Source organism: Natrix helvetica (genome assembly GCF_964273705.1).
Source record: "Natrix helvetica genome assembly, chromosome: 8".
Lineage (NCBI taxonomy): Eukaryota > Metazoa > Chordata > Lepidosauria > Squamata > Natricidae > Natrix > Natrix helvetica.
Genome location: NC_138559.1, coordinates 15,329,080 through 15,341,236, shown reverse-complemented (window position 1 = coordinate 15,341,236; position 12,157 = coordinate 15,329,080). Strand labels below are relative to the sequence as shown.

Here is a 12,157-nt window from a genome sequence, read left to right as displayed (position 1 = left end):
TGTGGATCAGAAATATATTGTGTAAGAGACTTCAGCCCTATGCATATTAACTTACAAATGTATTAGAATTACAGATAAATGATAAAAAAATAGATGACTTTAAATCATATTCTTGAGCCTTAGTGAATAGCTTGACTTGTTTATTTGCTTTATTAGCTAGTAGAAGTATCATGAAAGGTGTCAGCTAGTAGAAGTATCATGAAAGGTGTCAGCTAGTAGAAGTATCATGAAAGGTGACTTCAACATTTTGTTTTCCACAAGACATTGAGCCATTAGGAACTTACATAGAGAGCCAGTTTTGTCCAATGATTAAGGCATCGGGGTAGAAAGCAGGCAATTATGAGTCTTTTTTAGCCATGAAAGCCAGTTGGGTGACTTTGGACCAGGGAGACGGAGTTTTAATTCTGCCTTAGGCAAGAAAGCCCCCTAGGTGATTACCAGAGACAGTGAGTACTAGACCTGCCCCTAGGCATGAAAGCTATCTGAATGATCAGATTTTCTCTCTCAACCCAACTCACCTCACAAGATTGTTGTTGTTGGGGGGGAGAATCGGAGGAGGAAAATGTGCTGGATATGTTTTTAGGCTTGGTTGTTTTCTTGCAGACATTTCATTACCAAACTAGATAACATCATCAGTGCTAGCGATAAACAAATTCTTGAAAGCAGTTCCTCAAAGTTCCATTTTATTAGAGGTGTCATATTGGCACATCTGGGAAAACCTGAATCTGAAAGCACCCCGGGTTTTCTCCACCCAAAGGAAAGTCAAAGTCCCTCCCCTTGTACTCACAAGTCCATCACGTGGTCCAATCAACCCACCCTCCCAACTGGAGATGTTTCTCAGTCATGTTCTCTCCAGGTGCAGGCTGAACGTCCTTGACTCCCAGAGAAAAGAATGTTATTTGGGCCATCTCTATCTACTCCATGCAATCCTCCTCCCAGTTTCCCACAGCAGGCCTATGCACTAAATGTGGCAGCCTTGAAGATCCAAAGAGAAAGATGGCCTCTAGGGCTGACACCTGGGACCAGTTCTTTGGATAGAGGTTTGTCCATTGACCAAAGGGGATATGGTTTAACATGCTGCCTGTATCCCACATATGTGGCTTTGCTTGTTTGCATGATCTGGTTCCTGGCATGCTGCAGACCACTATCAGTTCATGGAGTGGGAGTTGGGGATCCCTGGCCAAGATTACCTTTTCTCCTTCAAATCAGGACTACCCATACAAAACGTATTACATCAGCAATGAGTGCATGAGAAAGTCTGAGGGTATATACATAGTGTATGGGGCTTGGGAACATTTTTTACTGGCTTCTTATCAAGAACTCACCAATACTGTTGAAAATAAAGCAATGGATACTAAACTAGAGGTAATTGGGATTGATGTGCCATCTTGGGGAGGCACAGAATGACAGAGTTGGAAGAGACATTGGAAGTCTTCTAGTCCAACCCCCTGCTCAGGCAGGAAACTGTACCATTTCAGACAAATTGTTGTCCAATTTCTTCTTTAAAACCTCCGTTGTTGGAGTATGGGTATTCTATTTGTTCTTGCCAAGGATACAGCGCTCTGTTTTTTCTCTTCTATTGAAATGCTTCTTGTTTCAAGTAATGGATTATTTCTTGAACTCTGGTTATGAAACGTGAGAGAAAAATGCTTACATTCAATAGACCTTTTGATTTTTTATCTTTTGTGGGAACTATAATGGAAGATGTGCCTCATATCACATTACGTTAGAATGCTGAAGTGGTCACTGGCTGAGAAAACTTAATATGGGTAAACGAAAAACATTAAAGTATGGAATACTTCAACCCCTCTTTCTTCTGAACTCTGGATATAGTATCTGCTGTGTCTCAGACTTTGTATTGGTATAAATCTGATGCTTAAGAAAGCAGGTGCTCACCCTCTAATTAGCTTGCTGAGAATGGAAAGCAGATGGATTTGCATCAGGTTTGTTGCAAGGTGGAAGAGTGAAGTGATTGGCTTTGGCACATACCCAATTTGCAATTCAATTCACATTTACTTCTAGCCTCCTTCCCAATTTCTTTGTACTAGCCCAGCACATGTTGCTTATTGCAGTCTGGGCATGTAAGAATATCTCAGTGAAGCAATCACATCAACACTTTTCTCTGCATTATGATTCATGCAATGAATAGCATATGCAGCTTCTCAAAATGTTAATTTGTCCAGGTAGTTTGCTTTGAACATCTATTTAAAAAGGGGAAAAAAGAAAAGAAAAGTAGCTGTAGAAATGCTTCTCTGATGACCTTTTTCTATCGGTCCACAATAGAAAGTCTTCTCACATATTGCATTACAGTATGGTATGCTGGTTTAACTGCTGAAGACAGGAAGGCAATACAGAGAGTGATCAATTCGACACAAGTAACCACTGGTTGCCCTCTAACACCACTGGATGACATCAACAGGTCTCGCTACTTTAGCAGAGTGAGGAAGATATTCGGAGATGATTCACACCTTGGTCAGTGTCTCTTCACACATCTACCATCGGGAAGAAGACATCAAAGCATAGCCAGCCGAACAAATAGGTTTAAAAATAGTTTCTATCCTTAGGCTGTCAGACTCTTATACACAACCACAACCACAATCACTCCACGCACATGCAGAAACATATAACCAGTTTTTTTCTTTTTCTTTCTTTTTTCTTTTCCCCTAATTACTTGCATTGGGATTATTCTTTTTACTATTTATGTTGGTTGTATTTGTTGTCATGATTGCACCAGTGAGGCTAGAACCAATTTAGTCGTATTTATTTTGTACAATGACAATAAAGTTTATACTATTATACTACTACTACTAAAAAAGATGTCAAAACTCTAGAAAAAGTGGAGAGAAGAGCAACCAAAATGATTAGAGGACTGGAGACTAAAACATATGAAGAACAGTTGCAAGACATGGGTAGTTGGGCATGGCTAGTTTAGTGAAGGACCAGGGGAGACGTGATAGCAGTGTTCCAATATTTGAGGGGCTGCCACAGAGTGGAAGGGGTGGTATCCAGCAGGTTCTGACCAGTTCTGGAGAACCGGTAGTGGAAATGTTGAGTAGTTTGGAGAACCAATAAATATCACCTCTGACTGACTAGCCCTGCCTCCATCTATTCTCTGTCCCTTGAGTCCCAGCTGATCCGGGGGAAATGTGGATTTTGCAGTAACCTTCCCCTGGAGTGGAGAGGGAATGGAGACTATACAGTATCCTTCCCCTACCACGCCCACCAAGCCACGCCCACAGAACTGGTAGTAAAAAAAATTGAATCCCACCACTGGGTCAAGCTGTTTTCCAAGGCTAGACAAGGAGTAACGAATGGAAATTGATCAAGGAGAGATTCAACCTAGAAATAAGGAGGAATTTTCTGACAGTGAGAGCAATCAACCCATGGAACAGAATTTGCCTTCAGAAGTTGTGGGAGCTTTATCACTGGAAGCTTTCAAGAAGAGACTGGACTGCCATCTGTCAAAAATGGTGCAGGATCTGCTGGGTGGGGGTGGGGGGTGTTGAAGTAGATGACCTACAAGGTCCCTTTCAACTCTGTTAATCGGTCTGTTAAAACTTTTGAAAGAATGAATTCAGTGTGTTATTTGTTTTGCAATTAGCCTTGATAACATACAGGAAGGACGCTTTGATTATATAGGCTAATAGTCCTTTACCAATATCTCGATATACTATAATTATCTCTGTAGTTCTCCATACCCAGCATATCCAGTATTCTTCAGTATTCTTCAATATTCTTCAAAAACAATCAGATCTCACAATTTTGAAATTTAACTCAAAACAACAATAACATCCTTCAGTTGAAAACATTTATGCAGATATCTACCTTTATGTATGCCTCATTCCTACCACACCAAACTATGATATATTATGGTATATCTGATCAAATCTGATCAAAGAGCATCAGCTCATTTTTGTCTATTACTCCTTGAGATACTGAGATTCCTTGCCTTTTGATCTGAATGTTTCCATGATTAAAAGAGTATTTGTTAAGGTTTTAAAATACAGCGAAACATTTAAACCTATTTTAAACTAGTGTGCTTCAAATTGGCTATAAAGCATTCCGATTTCTATTTTCCCAGTGGTAGGAGACCTGCTAAGAGTAAGTAAAGTTTCCTTGTCTGATAAATAAAAAAAAAAGATTATAGCAATAACTGCTGTCAGCATTTTTCTCATTTAAACAAATAAAGCTGACAAATGATGAAGCTTGGTGTTGCACTGTTATGTTTAAGCACATGCTGGGCAGTTATTCATTCTCTCCCAGCATAAGTTTGTCTGTTGCTAAAGCACCCAGCAGTACAGAACGCTTATTAGCATAGTGGTTCAAGAAGCAATAAAATTTTCATATTCTTTTAGGTTATGCTGGATGACAAAGGATGATAGTTATAATTTGCACAATAATTTAAATAGCTGGGCAATTCCTGGGAATTGGATTTACAGAAGATATCAGAGAACAATGCTAGTTTTCCATTTGTAATGCATTGATTCTTAAATTGATGAGGAATACTAGCCATGCAATTTCCATTATTCAAGGCAGAGGAGACCTGTAGTTGAAAGAAGGAGCAAAATGTTTTCTCTTGCAAATAGCCCAACCTTTAACTATGCCTACTTCCGCCTGCAGGTTTTGTTTTATTATAATGTTTATGGAGGGAGAGCTGAGGAGAGGGAGGGTGACCTCTTTATGTCACATTTTAATAGTAGAGCTTATTAACTAAGTATGTGTTGATGGATTCAGGCATCACACTAAGCAGTAGACAAACGCTTGTATAATTCAGATGACTTGACAGATGATGCTAAACCAAACAAAAAAATCATTATGTGAAGGGTGAACCCACCTAATATGTGTCTTCAGTGGGCTCATTCTTCAGTTTCAATCATGTTCCTCCATGAATCTTGTCAGGATGATCTTGAACAGTCATGCTCCTATTTTCAGCTTCACCTATCTCACGGGATAGTAAGAAGGTATACTAGAAGCTGCACACTGAGCACTGAAGGAGATGCAAAGAATAAACATAAAGCAACCCTAAGTTTTTTCCAGGACAGGACTATTCCAGATAGAAGTTATGATCAATCTTGAAGCAATCCGTTCAAGATACAGTAGTTTACCTGGGAGAATTAACAACAGGAGACGAATGCCTTTGATTGATACGAAATGAATTTAGTTTAATTCACATTTCCTACATTCATACAATTTTCTGAAACAAGCTGTTCAACTAGAATGTGCTTTCACGCTGCTTAAACTTTGTTATTCCCTTTTCTATTATGCCCCAAAATGGGCGGAAAAATGGAAAGCAAAATACACAGGCCAAGTTTGTTTACTCTTATCCCTTGAAATTGGAATTGCTAGCTAAATGTATAGGATAATAAAAGAGCAAGGATACAGTGTAGAAAATGGCTAGCGTTGGTGGCATTTGATCAAAATATGTATATGGTATCCAGACTTTTACCTCCAAATTAGCAAGCTGATGATCTCCAACTGGAACAAGCTTGCATAGTTTTTTGACATGCAAAAACATGTTAATAATTTCTAATGTACACAAAATTGCAATTAAGAAACAAATTAACTTAAATGTATCACTACACTACACTACACTGGATAGGTAGGTAGGTAGGTAGGTAGATGATGGATGGATGAAAGAAGAAAGAAAGAAAGAAATATTTTCTTTTGCTGAATTAGCGAACATGGAGGCAGACTGAAATGAATTTACTATCATGAAAGTGAGAAATTGAATAAAATTGCAATTGACAGTTCTGCTTGCACTAATTTATATCTAGAATTTCTGTTTCAATTGCAGGCATGGGTAGAGGGAATGTTTAAAAGAAACAAACAAATGCCTTATTTGCTTTTGGAATATTGATGAGGCATATTATGAGAAAACAACAAGAACACATTTGTAGCTCTCATCACCGTATATAATCTCTCTAAATTTTTAGTTATCTCTTTGCTCTTTGGTGATGACCAAAAATCTTTCTGTCCTTGTACCCTCCTTAAGAAGGGAAGTAAATCCATATGTCCTATTAAATTACTTATTTTCCTGCATCTACATGCATCTACTGTATTTAATGTTGTTTTGCATCCAGCCATAGTCAATATTTTGTGATTGCAATGTTTGTAGTTTTCTTTATAGTGGACATGGCAGGGATTCCTCTGGTATTTGTGTGTTGTGAAGAATGACACTTTTGGGAGTTGGAAAAGGAACCAGAGTGCTCTGGATAAAATAAGCCAATAACAGTATAACAGAGTCAGAAGGAACTCTAGAAATCTTCTAGTCCAGCCCACTGCTCAAGCAGGAGACTATATAGCATTCTGGACAAGTGATTGTTTATTCTCTTCTTAAACACCTCCAGTGTTGCAGCATCCACAACTTGCAGAGGCACGTCATTCCACAGATTACCAGGGCTTGCTCTAATTGTCAGGAAATGTCTTCTTAGTTCTAGGTTGGTTCTTTCTTTGATTCATTTCCAGCCATTGCTTCTTGTCCTGCTTTTAAGTGCTTTGGAGAATAGTTCTTTTTGGCAGCCTTCCTCCTGATGTCTTCACGAGAACATCCGTACAGTTTTCTTGTCATGAATCATTTCTCGTATGGAAATGATTTTCTGAATGTTTCCCCCAGTTTCTTTGTCCATTCTTGATATTTCCAAATGATCTCTGATCAAGTTTGAGCCAGCTGCAGTGCTGAGTAGCTTTTGTATGACTATTGTCAACCAGAAACTGGAAACTGTAGTTCTGCTCTACCCAATATTTTTCAACTTTGTTACGAGAGAGAGAGAGAGAGAGAGAGAGAGAGAGAGAGAGAGAGAGAGAGAGAGAGATCTAATTAAACTAATTAAACTATGGGTTTTCAGAAAGGTTGTATTTCAAATGAGGAACTGCGTGTAACTGCTCGGTGCTACACAGAGTAAGGGATCCTTATTCTCTTTTGTTGTTTTTTTTCCCAACTAAATGATGGTCAAAGTGAAGCTTACAAATGCAATGCCCAATAGTTTCTATCTAGAGCTGTTCTTGCCAGAGATCTATATCCATTAAAAGAAAAAAGAAAAGAAAGCAAACATAATTGCCTTTCTGGACAACAGTCCAGAGACTGTGGTGTTTGCAGTAATTAGCATTAAGGTGTTTAGAGACAGTTAAAGTGAGCTCTAAATGGAGTGGTTTCCATCATATGAAATAATAATCTCTGGTTTCTCTAGTATTTCATAGTTGATACAAAAATAGGTTCAGTCCTACTTTTACCTTCTCTAAGAAGTCATTTTCCTTTACTAAATTAATAAATTGGTTTCACTTTTCCTTCATAGAATGAAACATAAATCCTTGATCATTTTAATTTCTCTCTCTGATATTATTTTTCAGTTGGAGTGCTAGAATCCTTCTCAATGTTGTAGTTATGACAACATTACAGGTATTTTATATGGAAGTTGACAAATACTAATAAATGCTGACATGATTTAAATAATCTGTAACATAGAGATAGATATTTTTTATTGAGCTAGATGTTTTATGAGGGGAAAATAAAATTGGTGGGTCTAAACAATGTTATTTTTGTTTACAATTTGCACAGCCTATAGCTGAATTTATAATTTTGTTTATAATTTATCATTCTGATTGTGCTTCTTTATGTACTGCAGTTTATTGCAGAGCAATATGAGCTCAAGCATACTTCTAATGTTGTTAGTTTAGACATTTTTGGAACCATAATAAATTGTAATAATCAAATGTGACAGACTGATTCAGTTTTGAAGAAGGTAAGTTATAGCACACAAAAAATACCTTTGATATTCAACTCACGACAATGTATTATAGTGTTCATTTTTATATGTTGCTTACATAAGAGAAGCACCAATGATATTCTTTTTGACCTCAGACACAAAGCATGAGGTGGACTTCGGTGCTTATGGAGAGGGAGGGAGGAAGGAAGGAAGGAAGCCAACCCTCTTTTCAGCTAGGGAATCAAGACTAGATCATAGAAAAGAATATTTGACGCGCAGGATTGAACTCAGGGTCCTTGGTGCTCTCTGATGTTGATTGTTTTCTTGCAAACATTTATTACCCAACAGTGCTAGAAAAAAGCAGAGTTTGCTTTGTCTTTGAATGTAGATGGAGCTACATACTGTCATCACACCTATGTTTCTATGCTATTTGAGTGTATATACTGGTTTCTGTTGACCTGCTTCTGACTTTAATCAAACAGAATGGAGTTATTGAATCACCATTTGAAGGTACAACTGGGATGGGACAAAAAGGGCCTGGCCTACCATTGGACAAAGGAAAGAGGCATTTCAGGCAATTAAAGCAGAGAAGCAGCAGCAAAAAGAAATAGGCACTTCTCTGGGTTTTCTTGTGCTTCCCTTGTAAGCCCATTGTCTTCAGATGTGATGGAAGATACCTCTCCAGCATCATGATTGTCTTGAAGGCCTTTATAGATGATGTACACCAGCTTGTTCTTTGATCTCCATGCAAAGAATTGTGGTTGGCTCTGGGGATAAAAGTATGTGTGTACTCTATGCTATCATGGTTCAAACATATTTATCTCAACTCATCAAAAACAACTTTTGGCTTGGTTCATAGCCTATATTTCTTCAACGAGGACTGAGTCTTGCTTAGTAGAGTTAATAGAGGTTGCATTTAAGATATAAATGGTAGTTTAAATACCACAGTGCCTGATCTTCTATCAGATGCAAAGCCAGAATCAAAATGTCACCATCAAGCATAGTTCACTGCAATATATGAAGTCAGTCATTATGTCTTCAGCCTTGTCATACATCTCCTGGAGAATTCATTCTATAGAGGTTTTGAATGCTTTTTGCCAAATATTTAGGAAGGTTTTTTGCCTAGCAATGCTGGAACATTTGAATGTGGATTTTACAGAAGTGTCCACAGGATTGACATTTGCGAAGTGGCAAGCATTCCTGAACCTGTGGTTTTAATGTTTTGCTTATTTACATTTCAGCATTCTTATAAAGGAATGTCTCTGTCTTATACAAACTTGATTTTCATGCTTTCTGCAAGCTCTGCTTTCAATCAGAGAGCTTATGCTGAGCACATGTAACATTGGATCTGGCTATCCACAGATGTAGTTGCCTACATCTTCATTAAATGTGGATTATTTCCCTAAGCCATAGACATGATGGAGAACCAGGCTTGACATGAAACTCTTTGGAAAGCTATTTTATAAGATGTAGGTGAGTTGTTTTGCGAGGTATCTGTGCAGTCTTACAAAATGATTTGCCTCTTTCTTACAGGTTTACAGGTTTAATAGAAACAATTAAGGTTCAGAATTATTAATTTAGGAATGTTTACAATTTGCATGTCTTTCAACATTTCAGGGAGGAAATAGGGGCACACCTGCAGCCCCTTTATGTCTCTTGTGTTAATAATTGCCAACCAGTTATCCCCCTGCTGTAATTGTTGCTGAAAAAATGTATTCCATCTGTTGAATGTGCTGTTAATTCACTCAGTAATATCTGATCCTGCATTGGCTTCCAAGCCCCCCAAAATTGTTTCTTTAGATTAAATATATATTAGGGTGTGGGCAGAACCATATAATTGATATATGCTTTATTACCTGCAATTCCAAGTATGACACATTAGCTCTGTATTTCATAGCATCTTAAGGTTTAGGTGTCTACGTTATACCCAGTGCATCAGGAACAAAGTCTTCACTAGGGTCACATTTTAAAAATACCATACAGAAGTTTTTTATTCATGTGTGTTACTGAATGGCAGGAATAAATAAATAGACCATAAGAGCTTCTTTCATGGTCTTTGTTATCTGAAGGGGGTGTAACTATGCATGGAACCAATGCTACTTAGGGATGCTCTGATGGGATTTCACCTTGGTGTCCCCACAAGCAACAGAATGGATTCTGTTCAATTTCACATTAGTGAAACATTACCTCAGCTTTACAGAAAGACTATGATTGGTGGTTAGAATGCAGTATTGCAGGCTAATTCTAGTTGACTGCCAGCAGTTCAATCCTGACCAGTTCAAGGTTGGCTCAGCCTTCCAACTTTCTGAGGTCAGTAAAATGAGGACCCAACTTGTTGGGGGCAATATGCTGACTCTGTAAACCACTTAGATGGGGCTGTGAAGCACTCTGCATGCTGTGAAGCACTCTATAATTCTAAGAGCTATTGCGATGATGATTTTAGGGCTTCAAAGAATGCATCCAAGTTCATTCATGAAGCATTGAATGCAGTTGAGCAATGCAGCCCCCTTTACAAGAAGCCATTGCGTCTTCCTTACACTATGCAATTTGCTGAGGCACACTGTAGCTACTTTTCAAGGCCTGCCATTTTCACTGTGCTATTTGTCCTTGTTCTTTATCAGTTATTTTTTTTTATTACCCTGGATTTGTTCAATTGTTTCTATTATTAGCTCCTTGAACACTTAGCTAGAAAGATGGGATTCCAATTGCATAAACCAACAGTTAATATGAAAGACCACAAGCATGCTTTTGTAATAAGTATGATAGGCTCTTTTGAATCCTTGAACCATTGAACTGCACTCCTTGTGTAATTCTTAATTATATCCAGCTCAATCAGTTCTTTGCTTGTTATTCTGCTCGGTCTGAAGCATGTAATCTGAAATCAGCCCAACCTCATGCTTCTCATTCATCTAGAAGCAAATCCTGATGATTTCAGTGAAGAAATATGCTTTGAATGACAGTTACATTTCATTAGATGACTAGGTATTATATAATGTTTTGCAATCTTTTTTTTTTTAAAAAAAATAAAGTGTTATTTCTGTAGAATGCAAAATGCCAGCAAAAGATTTTAAAGGCAGATACTGCGTGGTTCTGAAGTCCTTTATTTTTTGGCAGGCACATACTTTTAGCTCCTGCGTCCTGACCTACTTGGTGGTGAGGATTTAATTAAGAGCCATATATTAGTCATTTGAATCATTAAAACTTTGCCTTGATTAAAAATGGAATTGTTTAATTAAAAAGAAAAGATTTGGCTAACCTTAGCATTATTTTTGAATAAGACATTTTATATCAGCTAATTCTTCTTCTATCTTTCGCATTCCAGGCTTGATGATTCGGGAAGCATACATCAACGTGACAAGGCAGCAAGTGGAGGACTTTCATGGACCAGAAGACTACTGGTGCCAGTGTGTGGCCTGGAGCCTCCTAGGAACTTCCAAAAGTCGGAAGGCTTCGGTGCGCATTGCCTGTAAGTGGTTTTTGCTGTCCAGAAATGGATGGGCATTACTCATCTCATAACAGCTCAATGTACATATGTAGCATTCCTATATGTAGACCAAAACTGTCTGTGTCCCTGTGTAGATGAGTAGTTGGGTTTCTGGTAAAGTTTGCATCATATTGGTGAACCACTGTTGTGTGTTGGATTTCATAGGAGTTCCAGAGGTGCTTTTTTTTTTACAAAATAAGGCAACTGGACTTTCTTGGGTTTTTTTTCTTTGAAAATGTTTCACTTCTGATCTAAGAAACTTCTTCAGTTCTAACTCAGTTCTTCAGTTAGAACAGTATATCTACAATGGATAAAACAGGGTTGCATTTTTAGAGCATTTTCGGGTAAAAGTATCTCGTAAGAATGTAAGAAAGGCCTTGATGGACCAAGCCAACATCTATCTTAGTTTAGCATTTGGTTTGTCAAGTGGTCAGCCAGGTGCCGACAAACAGGAGCCCACCCAATCTAACCTCTTTGAAACCTATCCAAGATGGGTAATTAGAAATGACTTTGTCTTGTTCAATGAATTCCAAAATTTTGTTGCCTGATGAAGACTTTTATATTTCCTGAATCTTTTTCCTGTCAGATTCAAATGATGATCCTTGCTCCTATTGTTTTTATATATATAAAGGTTTTTTTTTTCATTTTCATTACATATAGCCACATGTATACTATTACATAACCAACATCTTATTATATTATTAACTGTTTACATCAATTTGTCTTACCATCAACTCCAAGTATACATATTGTAATTGTATTTTTAAATCCACCTCCAGTCTATTTTTGGGTGAGATGTAGACCTGGTTACAATTCCCAGCTATTCTCATCATTATATTTATATAATTATGCATCTTTATATACCCCAAATTTGTGATTCTGTCTTTGTAATCTCAATAATTTCCCATTGAAGGTCTCTCCATTTCCCTCTCCATTTTTCAAATCTTGGCTTAGGTTACCCTTAATTATC

At 37.7% G+C, this 12,157-nt stretch overlaps 1 protein-coding gene across 3 annotated transcripts in view; it reads left to right on the top strand.

The window, feature by feature from the left end:
* Nucleotides 1-12,157, top strand: part of UNC5D (unc-5 netrin receptor D) — a 440,995-nt gene that overhangs the window by 296,167 nt on the left and 132,671 nt on the right. For all 3 annotated transcript variants that reach the window (XM_081960671.1, XM_081960672.1, XM_081960670.1), the window contains exon 3: nucleotides 11,026-11,169. In XM_081960671.1, coding sequence (XP_081816797.1) covers nucleotides 11,026-11,169 — 144 coding nt within the window. The remainder of the gene's footprint in view (nucleotides 1-11,025; nucleotides 11,170-12,157) is intronic.